General features: G+C 37.9%; 1 protein-coding gene across 1 annotated transcript in view; it reads right to left on the bottom strand.

Annotated features, from left to right (window-relative positions):
• Msp300 (Muscle-specific protein 300 kDa) overlaps positions 1-19,318 on the bottom strand; it is a 589,230-nt gene that overhangs the window by 342,256 nt on the left and 227,656 nt on the right. Inside the window, exons 10-19 of the mRNA XM_068229229.1 lie at positions 15,958-16,128; positions 14,526-14,727; positions 10,134-10,351; positions 7,797-7,937; positions 7,539-7,703; positions 6,760-6,889; positions 5,573-5,766; positions 3,403-3,585; positions 2,315-2,449; positions 2,098-2,232 (exon numbers count right to left, since the gene is read on the bottom strand). Coding sequence (XP_068085330.1) covers positions 2,098-2,232; positions 2,315-2,449; positions 3,403-3,585; positions 5,573-5,766; positions 6,760-6,889; positions 7,539-7,703; positions 7,797-7,937; positions 10,134-10,351; positions 14,526-14,727; positions 15,958-16,128 — 1,674 coding nt within the window. The remainder of the gene's footprint in view (positions 1-2,097; positions 2,233-2,314; positions 2,450-3,402; positions 3,586-5,572; positions 5,767-6,759; positions 6,890-7,538; positions 7,704-7,796; positions 7,938-10,133; positions 10,352-14,525; positions 14,728-15,957; positions 16,129-19,318) is intronic.

The following is a 19,318-nucleotide window of genomic DNA, read 5'->3' as shown; positions in this document are numbered from 1 at the left end:
GGAGATCCTGGCATTTGCCTTACTGCAGGAGAATGGAAAACACAGAAAACTATTCTCAGGACAGCTGACGGTGGGGACCAGCCCTTCTCCGTCTTCCAAATACAGAGACGTAGAGCCACGGTAGAGCTGTGACCATTCTCCTCTGCTCGGTTGGCCGGTCAGAAAGCAGAACTGTTGGACCACGGACCAGCCGTGGCCACTCTACATCCACCGACTCTGATCTAGCATTCTGGTAATGTACCTCTGGAAGTAGCTTCTTGAAGGAGTAGAAAACTGCACGAGTGACTTCATTCGATGGCAACTGCTTCCCCTGTTGCCCACCTCACTTTGTAATGACTTGTAAACACTACACTCCACACAGTCCAACTTTCACAAACACTTGGAAATGAGGCGATCTTACCTTTCAACTGACATGTGATACCTCCCAAACATGCACATTGCAGCAGAACACTCTGTTACATAAACAGGACATGTTAATCTCCCCTTGTAACAGTCACATCTTTGGTCTGCTAAAGAAAGCTCGGAGGAATAAGCATCTCACAAAACATAAAAGGAGATTTTAAAAGCAAAAGAGATTATTATATTTTCAGACAGCCAAGCAACACTTAGCACTACAATCAACAAAAGTGTCTCTTCTTCCTCAGAACTTCCTTACATACTGTTACACACTTTATAATCACTTTTGTAAACCTCATCTGTTTCATTATCATCACTTTCGTTGTTCAAGTCCACTTCCTCCACCATTTCACCCATTCAGGATTCTGTGTGTGCCATTTTAACTTGTATACATTCACTAATGACAGTCACAATATAAACATAAGACAAACCTTGACTTATTACAGTGCATGAAATGTGAGCAGCTCACCAAACATGCACTGTTGTGACTAATAATACTTCTAAATTGGTAGAAGAATGTTGTAACACACTGATGAACCTTGGAGAACACAATGATGTCAGTCTGTTGTGGATACCGGTCAGAGAGGCAATGAGGAAAATGAAAAGGCCAATGAGCTTGCTAGACAAGAACCAGCATCATGCTTAATAGGACTAGAACCATTAGGGAAGTCATCGGGTGCTGATCCAGAAATGAAAACCTTAAAAGGCATCAAACATGGGAAACTATTTATTAAAAGACATAGATTGCAGATTATGCAGCAAGGAGTTAGAAACAACTCGTCACATAATTTGTATATGGGAGGCTATACCCCGCAAGAGGCTTCAACAAATTTGGGAATACAAACACTGAATGAAAAGAATTAAATACAGACTCATTAGTCTAACTAAGAACACAGGAATTATGGACTGTTGCTAATTCCAAACAGGTTTGCAGCAGTGCATCTGGAGCAATCCTGATGGGTTCTTGTTAAAAAAAGAAAGAAAAAAGAAAAAAGCAAGCATTTCACTATCAATCAAGCAGTTCCTGATGCTGTGGAAAAGATGCCAGCAACTTTGACCGGGGTGGGTGTAGAGGAAGCTTTTTGCATTGATACAAGTACTTGATTGGTGAGAGTGATTATCAGCAGACTATCAATCATTAGTATGCTGTCCTTTTGATATAGTGTACATTGTCTAGTACACATGGAATAAGTTTCTAGGCAGGAGTCTATGCTTCAAACGAACGACAATAAACCCAAACCAAACCCCATGGTGCAACAGCCCCGAAGGGCCATGGCGTACCAAGCGACTGCTGCTTAGGCCAAAAGCCTAAGGAGTAAGAGGTGTCGTGTGATCAGCACAACAAATCCCCATGGCCGTTATTCTTGGCTCTCTAGACTGAGGCCGCCATCTCACCATCAGATAGCTCCTCAATTGTTATCACATAGGCTGAGTGGACCTCGAACCAGCCCTCAGATCAAGTTAAAAATCCCTGACTGGGCTAGGAATGGAACCCAAGGCTTTCGGGTAAGAGGCAGGCACGCTGCGGGGCTGGCCAAATGAATGAACCTTATATAATATTGGATTGTGTTTTACAATCTGCCTATCAGTTGTACACAAGGTTCTTCTTTATAAATATTTTGGATCAAATTCCTTCCTTACTGGAATTTAAGAAAATGTGTTACTGTACATATATGTCATTTGAATATCAGAAACAATCACCTTCCACTTAGCTTGTAATCGGTCCACAGTAGCTGCAATTGGTGCCTGTTGGTCTACAGGTAGGCAGTTCCTCAGATCCTGAGCTGCATTCACCAAATCTTGTATCCAGCGCTCATTGACCCGTTCAAAGAAGTTCTGTGAATAAAGAACACAGTTAGCATACCACCAATGAACATTGTTGGTATTAGACAGTAATATACAAAGACTAATAATTTACCTTGTGGAATTCTACAGTCTGTTTAGTATCAATATGTTTTTCAGCAATCAGTTTCTCTGCATTCTGTAGCCACTCTGAGATAATTCGCTCGGATTCTCGGAAGTTGTGCCAACAGCGGACAGCTTCTTGGAGTTTCTGTTTGAAGAGACCAGAGGAATAAATTCAGTTATGCAAAATACATACGGTATATAATGATTTTATTAAAATACACAGTGCCCCTCATACTAATACCTAATACAAAATATCATATAAAATAATTTTTTATTTGCTTTAGTACCTCAATTAATGCAGCATTTTATTCTCATTGTTGTGTTTTGTGTTTATTCTTTCCATGTACGTGGTCACTTGTTTTGACTATAGTTAAGATAATAGTGAAGACTACAGTGACTTTTCTTAGTCTACCTCATACAATGATTATCAGATTACAGTATATCAAAGCAAGAATTTGAAATACATATTGTGGGATACAGGCAAGCCAGGATGCCATCCTCTTTCTTAGGCCTGGTTTTCACTCTCGAGCAGAGGATCTTTGCCGTAATCCCCATTATCTTGTTAACAGGAAAGAACTAAACATACAATGTATACAGTTTGTTTCTTTTATTTCAATTGCTTTTTAATTACTGCATCAGTGCAGGATTATGGTGGTATAACAAAATATAGACTTATTTGCTTGTAAACTAAATTCAGTTTATATTTTTACAGAAAAAGTTGACTTACTTATCTCTGATCTAGAAATGAAGTAATTAGCTATAGAATCTACATCCAAATTGTTCGACTCCACATAATGAACATTCAGGATAACAAGAAGATTTAGGTGCTCAGAAATCATTGTTGAACATGGGTCCCATTTCAGTTTTCTCAGACTTGAAAGTGACCTTTCTATTGTAGAAGCTGATATAGGGATCATTCATAGGAGTTAAATGAAGTTCAACAACTCTGGAAGCAGGGCCTAGTTTTGGGAGAGCCCTGGCCAAAGCAACCTGGGTCTTATAGAGTTGGCACTTCTGGATTATGTACAGCAGTTTTCATGACTACAAGAGTAAACAAGTCTTGATATAATATATTAATTTCTTATGCAAGATGCTTACCTGCTCCCATTGTTGTGCTAGCTGTGTAGTGCGAGTGAAGCGGTCATTGAGGACTGCCATCTTCCGACTGCAGTCGCTCGTGTCGATGCCTTCTGCGTGGTCCACAGACTTGACAATGCTCTGGAAGACTTTGTTCTTACTCTCCAACATGGACTTGTAGTACAATGTGCGTGAGAAGAATGCCTGCAAAATACATAATGAGAGTCACAAAAAAAAAAAAAAAAAAAACTTAACATTTGAAGTACAGTAGCATTAAAACTTATGATTTTAAGTTAAATAAACTGCAGTTTACTTGAAATATAATCCAAAGAGGTGTAACCTACTCATAATATGAATTGGTCAGAATATGTATTCTCGATGCCTTGCTGAGAAGCTGACAACAGTTTAACTAAGCTAACACTCCTGCTTCAGAACAATAAGTAGACTGCAGAAAACAATTTATTATAAGTTTTCTTCTTGATTTGTTATGGCCAACTAAGGACTGCGTTTGAACTTATTAGCACTTTTTTTAGTTTCTCTTCTTCTCTTCATCTTCTCGCTGTGTTCCTTTTTACATTGTTCAGTCCATCTTGATTTAGTCAGGTGAGCTTTACAGGAAATTTGTGTTTGTGAATTAAGGCTCTGAATTTTATTCTATCTTGAATGGCTTTTTCATTAATGCCAATTTCATTTAAGTCTTCACTGATTTCTTTTAGCTAATTATTGTGAATATCCGACTCGTTGGCTGAATGGTCAGCGTACTGGCCTTCGGTTCAGAAGGTCTCGGGTTCGATTCCCGTCTGGGCCAGGGATTTTAACCTTCATTGGTTAATTCCAATGGCCCGGGGTTTGGGTGTTTGTGCTGTCCCCAACATCCCTGCAACTCACACACCACACATAACACTATCCTCCACCAATATAACACGCAGTTACCTACACATGGCCGATGCCGCCCACGGAGGGTCTGCCTTACAAGGGCTGCACCCGGTTAGAAATAGCCACACGAAATTTTTATTATTATTATTGTGAATTTTCATTGATACAAATATATCTTGAGGCAACCTCTAAGGCTAAAATCCTTAGATGGAATTTTGATATTAACTACGGTTCATCTCCCCATGATTAGCACGATGGAACAAACAGCTAACAAGGCTTCTAGCCCCAGGCCCTAGTAGACGTACTAGCTGTTGCTCAAACAATTTCTTATGAAGTGAGATTAGCACTAATTTTGTTGATATTTTTTTTTTTAGTAGATAATTATTGTCTAATAAGATTTATAAGTCTTCAAGGGTACGTGTGTTTTATATTTTTAACCTTTCCCCTTATATTGGATACTGGAGGACCAAGAACATCATGCAGGAATGTGTTGGAGCTTCCCAGTTTATTCTAAGTTTTGTATTCTAGAAAGAAAAAAAAAGAGATACAAATTAGAAGACCTTCTGAAGCAGTGCTGTCCAGGCAGTCTAACAATTTTAATGTTTCGATTGTGCTTCAGTCTAACAAGGAGAGCAGATCTGTCCTCACTGAAAGTTGGAGACAAAGCGAGTTGGCCACACAGCTCAGCTCACATAGCTGTTAGCTTGCATTCAGGAGATAGTGGGTCTGAACCACACAATCGGCAGCCCTGAAAATGGTTAACCATGGTTTCCCATTTTCACGCCAGATAAAACCTGGGACTGTATCTGAATAAATCCCCAGTTACTTCCTTCCCAATCCTAGTTCTTTCCTATCCCCACTGTCACCAAAAAACCTGTCTGAGTCAGAGCGGCATAAAACAATTATCAAAAAGTCGGAGAGATCTTCCATTTTGCCTCGCCTACGTCTGGCCAACTGTACACATGAATATGTACACCACCTAGCATACTAGAGACTAACATTCTCCTCTACAATTCCAAAAGATAACTGTAGCACACCAATGATCATTGTTACCACTTCACAAGATGCTGTGTTCTGCAACATATGTTTCCACTATTTTGATAACCACCTCTCTATAAATTAATGTGTGGTGTTTTTAGAAGAATGTGAAAGCAATGGCAGTAAAGGACACTGGCTTGTAACTGATATACTCATTTTTTCTGTAAGTTTATCTCAGCAGAATAGTCAACTGACATGATTCTGCAAGCCATGAGACAGAACCATGCTGATGTATTGCAAGAGATTAATATTCTCTCTTCTCTATGACTGAACTCACCTTATGCTTGTCTAGTTGAGCCTGGACTGGCTCCTTGCCTCCAGCCAGTGAATGTGATGCAAGCAGAGAGTCTGCCTCGTCCAGCCACTGGCTTATCTCCGCCTGCCCAGCCTCGAGCGACTCCTGCTGTACTAAGATCTGGTGGAACAGGTGGAGCTGCATGGGAATCAAGGCTCGAACTCGTACAAGGGCCTCTGCAACACCAGGCATGACATGAGAGTTAGAAAACAGCAAATGTATTTCAACACCTTCAAATCCTACCAGTTTGCGAGGGGGATCAAATCCACTGACTTCAACTCACCCCTTTCCCATCCTTCCATCGCCAAAAACCTTTGATGTGTTAGCATGACGTTCAACAAGTAGCAAAAAAATAAGAAAACAGAAAGAATTGTTCATGCATGTGTGTGTGTACTTTGGACATTTGTGCAAATTTTGATATTAAGAGCATTTTTAGTGTATATTCATTACTTCTTGTGGCAAATCATTTTTGAATTTTCTGGACTTCAGTCAAATACTTAACATTCAGCAGACCATATGTAATTGTAAGACTGTCATGCTGGCACAACCCAGGCAACACTATGCAAAGTGTACATAAAATCATATTTTCATAGTCTGTGCAACAGCATCAAGCAAACTTGAAACACATGGCATGGAGATTTCTGGAAGTTGAAGGGGGTCTTGATGCTTCTGTCAAAAGCGTGGATGCAACTAGTCCAAAATGTAACAATTATGTAAAGCAGAAAATCGCAAGCATCCTTGCAAAGAATGATGGACGTAAGAAGACAAAGAAAATAGGGAATTGCCCAGTTTAAAGTTTGTCCTTTCACTTTTTATGATGCTGAAAGTATATTTTCTGAACATATTTTTCCAGACAGAAGGAATAAACTGAAACCAGAAAATATGGAGAAAATTATAGTAGGCTACCTCAAATTTTTATAAAATTAGTTATAGTGGAAAATTAAGAAAGAGTAGGAATAATATGTTTGTGTAAGTAATAATGTGTTACGAATTATGATTAAAAATTTATTTCATCCTGCATTGTTAGTGTTTTATGTTTTCACACATCCTACACAACTGAAAATTTGCAGACTCTAAATTTTACGTACATATATGGGCATTTGTAGTGCATATTTGCATGCATATTTTTGTATTCTGTTATATCAACTGGAAAAGATAAAAATTCTCACCTTTCTCTTTCTTTAAGGTGTTCATCATACGATCCACTTCCTCACGTGACAGATCTTGGATCATGGACTGGAAAATCTTGCTCACATTCTTGAAAAGATCTTCAATTCCTTCTACTTCACTTTGAAGTTGCTATCAGAGAAACAAAATATTATCTGGTTTATAAAATAACACAACTTATGAACAAGAAACTACAATGTTCAAGAAACTTTCTTTAAAACGAACACCATGGTGGCTATTTTCAGATTTCCTGCTAGGGCGCAGTGGACACAGGTGTCCGCTTGCAGAGGGTTAAAAAAAAGTTTTGGCCCACACAGAAAAATGCCAAAATTGTTTTTCGCACCCAATGTGTTAAGATGCAAGGCGACATCCACTTCATTGCTATACAAAGATATACTGTTAAGACCAAGACATCAGCATAAGATAAGCTGCTTATTATATTTCCACTCAACTGAATCACTCTTTGCCATTTTACATTTTTTTAATTTTTTAATTTTTTTTTTTTTTTTTTTTACTGATGCTACCAGCTTGTATCTGAAACCAACCAGTCTGTAGTTTCAAAATAATTTTCTACGAAGCAAACATCTGTTATTCCGAACAATGTCAAACAAGGTCTGTAATATAAACCCATAAGCAGCTCCTTCCTAAAAGTGTGCTGGCTCAATATCATATTGTACATTTTTTGAATCAAATTATAATAAAGTTACTGCCTAGTCCCTGCAGAGCAACATGACAAGACTATAAGTTATTTTCTATCTGATGTACTCAATCACTGAAGTACCTGTAGTTGTTGTCCGTAGGCCTTAATACGCTCTGTATTACTGAGCTGCGTCGAAGACAACACAGACTCTGCATTACGAAGCCACTGTTGTAGTCTCTCCACACCTGCTCTGTAGTCCTTGCGGTTGCGGAGGATATCTCCTGCGTGCATGTACTGCTTCACGTGCTGCAAATAAAGAAAATATCTCATAAATGTTTTTTCTCTAAAATGTAGGAAACTTTACAAAAAACCATTCTTCAATAACAATAGTTAACTGACCTGGAAAAGGTCCTCCCATCGAGTTGAGACTCTTAAGTATCGTTCCTTGAGTTCATGGGCCACTTGGTCCTCACAGGTTGCTATCAGGAAACTTACAGTGTCACCCAGTAACTGATGTTTGTCCTTCCACACGCTCACATCCTGCAAACATACATCATTGGTTAGAGTTCACATGTATTGAACATGAATACATCATTATGTTAAAAATTTTAAAACATTGGCAACTGGTTCAAACAGGACTGAGAGGGATTCAAAACATATTTATTAATTCCAGTAGAAATAAAATATTGATTAATATTAACTGCTTCCACAAATAATTTGCCCTCATTAACATGTGCACCAAAACTGAACGGAATTTCCTTGAAGAAAACGTATCAGATAATAATAAACCAGTTACAGAGTTTTCCAAAGTACAGTGAAACCTCATTAGCATGCTCCTCATTAAGGGATGTTCTCACTTAGCATATCACAAATCTGAAGTCCTGATTTCCATCATATTAAATCTATATAAAAATACCTTGCTCATCAAGTCACAAATTTTTGCTTAGTATGATCACATTTTCTCCAACCTTGCAAAAGTTCTTTGCCATCCTTTGTGTATGAAATGTCTTCCCAAAACAGGTCAGAGCCCTTGCCACAGGAGGCAGGTTGAGGAAAGTTACGCAACAATGGCAAAGGGCCTTGAATTCCTGTACTTCACAGGGTAAATTACACCTTCCAGGAGCCTCAGAAACATTTAGTTTTGCTAGCTGGTTAGCAGTGATGTTGCCACATAACCCAGTGAACATATTAGTGCTTGTTTTTCTCATTCCAGTCAGAAAGTAGAAATTTTATTCTGTGTTGAGTTGTACAGTGAAGGTTAGAGTATATTTGTCCTGTGATATTCTACCTATGGTTTACTGTAGTAATGTAACTGTGAGAAGTTCAGTAGAGTGGTGCATACATTTGGTTTTGTGATTGCTTGGACATGGATACAGAAAAAGTCAAGAAATTGATTACAGATTTAGACAAAGGTAAAATCCTTCAGGAAGTGGAAAGACATCTGCATCTGAAGTGTGCAGCTTTGGCACGAATGTTAAAACTCGCACCTTTGACTCAAGTAGATCTGAACCAAGGCCGGATATTACCAAAGTAATGTCGCATTCAGGATGACAGCCAAAGTTGTTCCTTTGCACGTGGGCGAAGGTAACCTCTGAGTAATTCGTGGTCAAAGAGTGTGATCAGAAAATGTTGGTCCGAAACATAAGAAACTAACAGTTAAACACTACACATTTGTTCTAGAAAGAGAGCGACCTGCATTAATATATGCTGATACTTTTACAGGCCCCAGTGCAAATGTTTTCATATTTGTTCTTTTATGTTTTTCACACCTTTTAATAGTCTGTTGTTAATTTATATGACTTAGTGGAAATGGTTTTTATATTTGTTCCCTGGAATTTCTCACATCTTTTAATACTGTCCTCTCATCTTCAGAAAGCATAGACTCAGCTTTCACTGACATACATGATGTAACATACAAGCATGTCAAAAAAAAAACAAAAAAAAACAGTAGTATGAAGTGGTTCCAGATTTCTGTTGGGCAGTCTGCAACTGGGTGTTCAATAGTATATTTTCTCATTTAACATATTCTCTTTCCTTGTCCCCTACAGAAATGTCTTAATGAGGTTTTACTGTAACGAGGTTTTCTGTAAAGTAACATATTTTTCTGAATACAAGTTGATCCTGAATCTAAGATGAAATCCTATTTTGAAGGGATCTCCTGAGAATTTTCTTTATTCACTTGCTGATACTATTCTATGTCATTATCATCAACATCATCATCAGCATCCCTATATTCACTTATGCTTTCTTCAGAACATTCAGACTTATTTTACGCCCTTTGTGGTGACTGTCGCATTAGATGGCATGTCAAAATAGATGCCATCCAGTCACATTACCGATATGGTTGAGTAATTAGTCACATTAATTTCTCAATTTTACTTCATGATGTTAAAATACAACAAGTTCCTCAATACATGCTGTTATTTCTAGGCTGCAATGAAAGCCTGCTTTCTTCATTCTCAAGTAACAGCTTTCAACGCAACAACATAAACCTTGCTGTCTTCAACAGTCCGCACTCACTTTGAATGCCATGCCACCTTCTTATGGAAGTTACTGCTTCAACTCAAGCGTCTTCATTCCTTAATGTGTAATTTTAAGATGACCCCAGATTTTTGGATTTGAGAATTTGGGAAGAAAGGTAAATTTAGAACTCAAAATTATAAGGACCTCCTCCACACTCTAGAACAATTCTACATCCCTAACATGATTCTGAGCTTTATATGGATATGCTCTGACCTGGAAGTACTCCATTTTGTCTTCTTCGGGCAGGTCCAGCATTCCATATGCTTTGTCAAGCCAAGCCTCAAACTCGTCGGCAAGAGTGTTCCAACGCCTCCAGTAGGCTACGACCTCCTCCAGCATGCTCTGTACACAACGTAGCTCCATGGAAACATTCTTCCACCTCTCACCAGTCTCCCTCATGAACCGGTCAATACTTAGGCCTTCTCTCTGGTCTGAAAAAACATAAACATAACGTATGCTTAAAGTGTAGATCAAAAGGGTGAAGCTTTCACAGCTAAGCATTACATGTTATCTGTACATGGAAAACTTGCAAGATATGTCAAAACATCAATAAAATTAAATAATCTGCAAATTAAAGTTTTTTTCCTAGTGGATTCCTCAAAAATCTCTTCGAGTTAATGGTACGTTAAATCACTTTCTCTGGCAGTTTAACACTGAACTAACATAAAGGTTTCAGCAACAGAGGAATGTAGGAAAGGGAGCAGCTGCTCATGAATTAACTTACAGCCCTGGAATTTTCTTGGAGTGAAAATGGGAAACCACCAAAGGTGAAGTAAGTAATCAGTGAATGGGTAGGCAGAAAACTTTCCCTTAAATTTTTGTGTGGGATCAGATTACTGAGAATTCTAGTTACCTTACAGCCAAAATATTTTAATGTCTAAATTAGTTGTTCACCTCTTGGTTTTTGTATCATATTTCTATTCAAAACACCAAGAGATAATGGCTTACATTTTTAAAAGTTTAAAATGTTTGACAAGTTCCTGTGAGGACCTATTCCAATCATTATGGAGAGACACATTTCTTATAGAGGGTTGTTTTACACCATGACCGCAGTAAATGAGTCTCCAAATGAGTCTTTTATTTTTGAACTGTAATTAATTATGCTTATAGTCCGGCCCCGCGGTGTAGGGGCAACGCGTCCGCCTGTCGCCCGGCGGCCCTGGGTTCGATTCCTGGCCGGTTCAGGGGTTTTTAATTGTAAATGATTAATATCCCTGGCCTGGGTACTTGTGTTTGTGTCGTCATTAACGTTCCTTTCCTCACATTCAACACTCTACACTTCCGCAATTACACTTACACGCAGGTTCCTCTCATATGGTGAAAGTAGTGGCAAAAGATCTGCAGAGGTGGACGTCACAAACAAATATCATTTAGTTTTTAAAAAATTATGCTTATAATAGAGCCTCCGTGGCTCAGACGGCAGCGCATCGGCCTCTGACCGCTGGATACCATTGTTCAAATCCCAATCACTCCATGTGAGATTTGTGCTGGACAAAGCGGAGGCGGGACAGGTTTTTCTCCGGGTACTCCGGTTTTCCCTGTCATCTTTCATTCCAGCAACACTCTCCATCATTTCATAGCATTTATCAGTTATTAATAAATCACCCTGGGAGTGGCGACCCCATTGTACTAATAGCCTATATATGGTTCATTCATTACATCCCTGCAGGTTGTAGGTTTTCATTTTTCAATTAATTATGCTTATAATGATCTTTATTGTCAACAACAAAGGAGGCTCAGTGCATGTTCTAAAGGACACGAATTGAAACAAGAAAAAAGGCAGGCTTCAAATGTCTTAATACTTTGTGTGAAGTGCATACTGGTAAACTTTCCACTCTTCTGTTACCCCTGTTGAGGAGCCATGAATATTTACAGCTTTGGACGCAAAATGTTGCTTGCCTTTCCAGTGATTATATCGCCACTTAGATCCTGATCAGCATGCATAAGCCTGGCTGCACACCAAAGTGATAAGATCTATGTTATAAGTCAATCCTTCCAGTCAGTTTCAATAATGTTATCGAGTGAAGACAATATTGTCGTGATATATTGGTATTTAAAGAACTGAAGGTACAGTGAAACCTCGTTAGTGCCTTCCTCAGTAACATGTCTTCCCACTTAGCACATCGTAAATTCGAAGCTCCGATTTTCATCATATTAAATATATACAAAGATAACTCACTTATCGCGTCACAAATTTTCTCTATTACTGCTTAGTACAATCACATTTTCCTATCCATGAAACTGTTATTTGTGATCCCTTGTGAAAGAAACATGATTTTTAACTTGAGTAATAGTCGTTGCCACAGTTGCATGATAATGGGAAAAGGCCTTGAATTCCTGAAGTTCACAGGATAAGTTGCACTTTCGGGGAGCAAGCCGTTAGCCTCAGGAATGTTCAGTTTTGCTTGCAGGTTGCTCATAAACAGTGAGCCTGTCTGTGCTTGTATTTTGCCGTCCATTCAGAAGTTAGAAATCTATTTTGTGTTGAGTGGTACAATGAAGTGCAGCGAATATTTGTCACATGATATGGTAGCCTGTATCTGGATGAGGAACGTAATCATGTGAAACTGATTAGCATGATGCATATTTGTCTTGTGATAGCCTAGTTATAGGTACAGACAAAGTCATGAAATTCCTTACTAATGAACAGAAAATTAAAATCCATCAGAAAGTGTCCTGGCGTCTGCATTTTTAAGCATGCAGAGATCATGAATGTTGAACTCACATCTTCGAGTTTCATCTCGATCACTCAAGTTGAAGTTTTGTCGACTTCAAGTTGCTGGCCAAAGTCATTCTTCCTGGCCATACATGATCGAGTGTAACCTCCAATTCATTGTGCAAGAGTGTGACTGGAAAATAATGCTTAATAACCCCGTACTTTGAAATAAAAGGGTTCTACTAACATTTGTTTTAGAAAGAGTGTGATCTGCAATACTACTTCTGATATTTTTATTGGCCCCGGTGCACAGGTTTTCATATGTGTTGTCTGATGTTAATTACACCTTTCAGTACACTTGTTATTTTGTAAGCCCCAGCGGGAAAGGTTTTCATATTTGTTCCCTCATGTTTTCTCACACCTTTTAATACTTTCCTCTCATCTTTAGAAATTGTAAATATAATTTTCACTGTACCCGCAGATATCTATTGTTTCCATATCCCTGTTGGATAGTTTTTATTTGTATATTCAGTAGTATGTTTTCTCTCTTAACACATTCTTTTACCTTGTCCCCAGCAGAAATGTCCTAACGAGGTTTTACTGCATTGAGTCCATCCGCATAATGTAGTTAACATAATGAATTAATTTAAATTTAAGCTCATAAGTCTTTAGGCTTTTTTTAATCATGAAATTACCAGCATCTCACCCCAGTGCAGCAGCGGGCTGCAATAGTCTTCCGAGCCAAACCTGTAACCTCAGCTTTATTGTAATCTATGGGGTCGGGGATGAAGTGCGATGAATTTATAGCCAAATACCCTTCATGACGCCAAGCTCAGTCTTCCCAATGCACAGCCTGGCTCCATAGCCACAGCATGTTAACACCTCCAGCCACTCCGATCGTTGTTTTTCTACAATATTAATGAAAAAATGTACGAATGTTGTATCTTGAGCCTTGTTAGCACTCACTTTTACAAACGTTGTTTGCTTGAAATATCATACGATCCTGAGTGAATAGACTGGCAGAGCATATCGCGTAATAGCTTATCTTTTGACAGATGCCATTATTGTACTGGTGTACACCAGTTTAGTCATTTCAATATAGTTAGCACACACACAAGCGATGTCAATCTTATAAGATAATTATCATGTGTTTGCTTGCGACTTCAGATATATCGTACTGGTGTGCACCCGGCCTAATGGTGTTTGTCACCAACTAGTGGTTATTCAATGATGAATGCACATAAAAGAAAATTGCTACTGTATTTTGTAAGTTTAGTGTTGCAGCTTTTTCTGCCTGGTTGTTCGATGACTATGGTTCAAATGGCTCCACTTACATCTCTTCAATCAAGTGTAATATGAAACTAAAGAATGAAGTCTTTACAATACAAGGAATATGGATTATTGATTCCATTGTGATTATACCAGTTGTTTACAGTAATAACCCTATGTACCATACATCAGTTTTTATATCTGAAAAGCTGGCATGTGGTGTATGGGTAGCAAGCCTCTCTCTTACTCAAAGATCCCGGGTTCAGTTACTGGCCAGGCCAGGGCAGAGAGTTTTGTCTGGATGGTTGGTCCAAGGTCTACTCAGCTTACACGAGAATAAGTGAGAAACTATCTGACAGCAAGATAGCATCCCTGGTCCAGAAAATCTACAATAACAGCCAAGAAAATTCGTCATGCTGACCATATAACCATATAATCTGCAGGCCTTTGGTCTGAGCAGCAGTCGGTTGGTTGGCCACCACCCATCAGAGCTGTAGCATCATAGGCTTTCTTATTTTTATTTTGATGGTAAATATCAAATTTGTCATACTCTTACATACATTTTCAATATTTCATAATAAAATGCCTCAAAATATACTTCAGAATTACTACCCATCAATAGTTAAAAACAGTCTATGGCCTTCCATAACTGAAAGTATTTAGTTTATGTCTAGTCTTACCAATGTTTCCTTCTCTTTTGTATTCATCTACAACTTGCTGCATATCGATGTAGGCCTTGTTGAACTCTTGGAAGATACGATTACGAGAGACAAAATTACGGTACTGCTCCAGTAGCTGCTGAACCTTCTCTTCTCGACCATATTTCACAGTCCAGCCTCGCAGTTTAGTCTCGGTCAGGTGGAGGAAGGCAATGAGGCAGCACTGAAATAAGAAAAGTTACAATATTAAATATATATAACTCTTGGTTATAGAATATACAATAGAAATGGATAAGATGCCTATTGGCACACAAATTGTTTCACCATATGCTTGTATTGTTTTCTAAATGCATGAGATGGGAATATAACCTGAACATCATGATACTACCTTGTGCTAAAAGACCGACCATAGATTTCCTGACAAATATTGCAGAATCTAGTCTATTCTGAGTCATACCAATGTTTCAAAAAATTTTACTCTCCTAACAGTGTCCTCTCAGAAATCTACAACAGTGGTTCAAAAAAATAAGGTAACAAGCCCCCTCCTGGATGTACTATTCATTCCAGAGTTTGCATGCACTGCCAGGTCGAAGCATAGGGACAACAGCTGTGGTGCATGACCACTCCCTGGCACAGCATGCCAGGCATCTCCTGTCAGATCAGCTGTAGTCTGGCTGCGCTTATGAAGACATAGTCAAACATAGAAGTGTGAAATATGGTCCATTCTTTGCATCTAAAAGGCACTGCACCGACAGAAATTAATAGGAGATTCACTGAGTAACATGGTGCAGATGTGGTACAATGCTTTCGATAACAGCACGACAGTCTTGTATGATGAGCACTGTCTAGGCCAGCCAAGCATATCCTCCACTGATGACGTGATTCAGGACCAACAATGATGTGCAGCAAGCCATCCTGGATTGGTTTCTTCTATACGGGCTTTGATTCCTTGGTCAACCGGTGGAACAAGGGTTATCAGAGTTGTACAATGGTTGGTATGTATATGAGGATGTTGAATGCAGTGTTGCAATGAGGGGACTTGTTACCCTGTTTATCGGACTGTCCTCATATTAGCCCATCTCTTTCTTAGTTCTTAATCAGAGAATTGTAAAATAATTCCTTTGTTTTGTTAAATCCTAGTTTAACAAACGTATACTGTTTTAATCTCCATGGAGTTGTCAGTAACAGAACAGCCTAAATTTTTGAACATTTCTACTTGATCGAGATTGAAACCAAACACATTTATTTTTGTTAAAGCAAAATACTTAGTTTACTGAAAGAATATTAATATACACTCAGTGAGCAGACTATATGAATCCCTAATTGCTACATTTAAACTGATCACCACAAACTAGATATCGTAGACCCCTATAATGTATTATTTTAGGATGTAAAATGGATTTTTTTAGGTATGTGTTACTCAAGATCGTGATAAAGAATAATTAATTATTACCTTGTGCTCTAGGAACTTCAGTCTAATCCTACGTTGTGCTGCTCTAGGTCCGATAGTTTCAAGGCGTTGTGCCATGTTGTGAAGTTGTTCTGGGGGTACATTCTGTGCCAATGATGAACTGCGTGCTTGGTCAAACTTGGCTTTAATGGCAGGCAAATCTGCAAAGAAAACCTGCAAAATAAAACAAAACAGAAGGTTACTTACAGATGTACAAGACAAGACAATAAGTAGACAGATAGTATTTGGGTCACATTTTAAGTTATGTCAGGTTAAAATTCAAATTTTAAGAGTCTTAATACGGAAAGTGCAGCTTGCTTGATGAGTTCTTTTTTTCTGGTACTCATTATTCAGTGGCTATTAAATTATATCTTGGTACACATCAATCACCCTATTAAATGAACAATAATAGAAGTAAACCTAAGTCAAGTTACTGGAAGTCATAAGAACAGAGATTTAGAAATACAAACAATACAATCTCCATAATTCGACTATCCAGTAGTTTGGCACATCTAGTAATCCCGTCTTTTTCTTTTGCACCAGGTGTACCAAGTTGAAACATCTGGATTTGAATTGTGACTTATTTTAGTGTGATCATTTAAGATCAACCACTGCCTTCTTCATTGCCGTTCACATGGATTATTATTATGACAGATTTTGAACACTATGGTTCTTTGTTCCTTGTGCAGCTGCATATTTTTGTGTGTTTTTACATATCAAATGTGGTTTGAGTAATACTGAACTCAGAGAAACATTTTTGAAACTACTGATGTGGAACAGATGAGAGACAGACTATGAAGACAGAGGATAAACCAAAAGTTAAAGCATTCTAAATATGATTTCTTTAGGAACAGAGGAGGAATGCACCCATTAACGAAGATACTCTGGCAGGTTCTTCTACAAACAAAGTACAGGCAAAGATGACCATCTTCAAATACTGCAGGACTGAGTTGGGACTGAGTCTGTCAAGTTGGGCTCAAAAGGCTGTCTGAGTCACTCAGCCTGGCATCCATACCTTTCTAACATTGTCTTGTGTGTGCTAGAACAAGTTTGTTACTTTTAATGATCTGTTTCAGACTAGTAATACCATTCCTTATACAACCAATCATTGCAATGAATGTCGCTTGTAAAGTCTGCTAGTATTCGGATTTCAGTGGGCTTGGCAGACTATTATGTAACAGCATATTCTGGCTCAGTGAGGAAAGCAATGGGGAAAACACTTCACTTCTCATTTCCCTAGCATGCCTCTTCAGTTGTGCCTAAGGTGAGTATAATAGCTGATAGTGGAATGGTTGGAAATTTGATCAGCTTTCAAGCTGAGGAATCAACCTAACATACAAAGAAGAAAGTTTGGCTAAGCACAATCAATGGATAACAACAGCTACAGATGCTGTGTAAGAGAACAAATTTACTATTAACACAAATGGCAACTCCAATCTAGCATAAACAACACAATGTTACTGTTATTGTTGTTGCTTTTTTTTTTTTTGAGAAGAGACTTGGGAAATCAATGCATGAGTCTTATCCATTTCAGTTCAACTCAATTCTGGAAGATTCTTCACCATCTGAAGATTTAGGTCTGATTTTCGGTTTCAAAGCAAACTTTTCCCTCATTCTGGAGTTGTGATTTTCATTCCTGTACAATATTGTTTAGAGCTGGCTTAGCGAGTCAACATTAAATTACTGCATGATATCTGATGATATGTTTAATTTTATACATTAAAACAAGAAAATAAAACATAAACAGTGAATTATATGACTGGCCTCTGCACAGTTGCTGTCTCATTTTTTCACATTACAATGACTTCCTTCACTTACCATTCGCATTGGCTGTTGACCAGTGATGACTAGAAATCGGATTTGCATGCAAATGCATATCTGGTTTGCCGATATGCAGACCTCCAAAACTGACAAGAAAGTGCATTTAAAGGTGAAATTGGACAAATTATTAAGTTTAATCTATATATATAAAATAACTTGTCCTGACTGACTGACTGACTGACTGACTGACTGATTCATCATCGCCGAGCCAAAACTACTGGACATAAAGAAATGAAATTTTGGGGATATATTCATATTAAAATGTAGGTGCTCGCTAAGAGAGGATTTTTGGATATTCCGTCGCTAAGGGGGTGAAAAGGGGGGTGAAATTTTAAAATGAGTGTATCTATATCTCAAAACTTTAAAAGTTTACAGGTGTAAAAATTGGTATTTAGAATCTTCTTTAAAAAATAAGGAAACACGTATTTTTTTGTTTTCAGAAAATCAGAATAGGAGGGATGAAAAAGGGTGAAAATAGGGGAAAATGGGTTGAATGCCTTTAATCAGGATACCGGTACTTATATCTCAGAAACTGAAGATATTACAGACCTGAAAATTGGTACTTTGGATCTCTTTTAAAAATAAAGAAGCACGTATTTTTTTGTTTTTGTAAAATCCAATTAATGGGAGGGTGAAAAGGGGGTGAATTTTTAAAATGAGTGAATCTATATCTCCAAACTTTTAAAGTTTGCAGATGTAAAAATTGGTATTTAGAATCTTCATTAAAAATAAAGAAACACATATTTTTTTGTTTTCGGAAAATCGCAATAGGAGGAGTGAAAAGGGGTGAAAAAGGGGTTGAATGCCTTTAATGAGGCTACTTATATCTCAGAAACTGAAGATATTATAGACCTGAAAATTGGGGTTTCTGGATCTCCTTTAAAAATAAAGAAACACGTATTTTTTTGTTTCTGGAAAACCCAATTAAGGGGGGTGAAAAGGGGGTAATATTTTAAAATTATTGTATCTATATCTCAAAACGTTTAAAAGTTATAGATGTAAAAATTTGTATTTAGAATCTCCATTAAAAATAAAGAAACACGTATATTTCGCTTTCGGAAAATCGTAATAGGAAGGGTGGTAAAGGTTGAAAAAGGAGTCAAATGCATTTCATGAGTCTACTTATATTTCACAACCTGAAGATATTACAGACCTGAAAATTGGTGTTTGGGATCTCCTTTTAAAATAAAGAAACACGTATTTTTGTCTGTGGAAAATATAAATAATGGGGGGGGGTTGAAAAGGGGGTGATTTTTTAAAATGAGTGTATCTACTCAAAACTTTTTAAGTTTATACATGTAAAAATTGGTGTTTAGAATCTCCTTTAAAAATAAAAAAACACGTATTCTTTTGTTTTCGGAAAATCCCAATAGGAAGGGTTTAAAAGGGTGAATAATGGGTTGAATGCCTTTCATGAGGCTACTTATATTTCAGAACCTGAAGATATTACAGACCTGAAAATTGGTATTTTGGATCTACTTTAAAAGTAAAGAAACACGCATTTTTTCGTTTTTGGAAAATCCAAATATTGGGGGTGAAAAGA

Source organism: Anabrus simplex, chromosome 9, assembly GCF_040414725.1.
Source record: "Anabrus simplex isolate iqAnaSimp1 chromosome 9, ASM4041472v1, whole genome shotgun sequence".
NCBI classification, from domain to species: domain Eukaryota; kingdom Metazoa; phylum Arthropoda; class Insecta; order Orthoptera; family Tettigoniidae; genus Anabrus; species Anabrus simplex.
The sequence above is the reverse complement of the archived record's forward strand: the minus strand, read 5'-3'. Positions and strand labels throughout refer to the sequence as shown.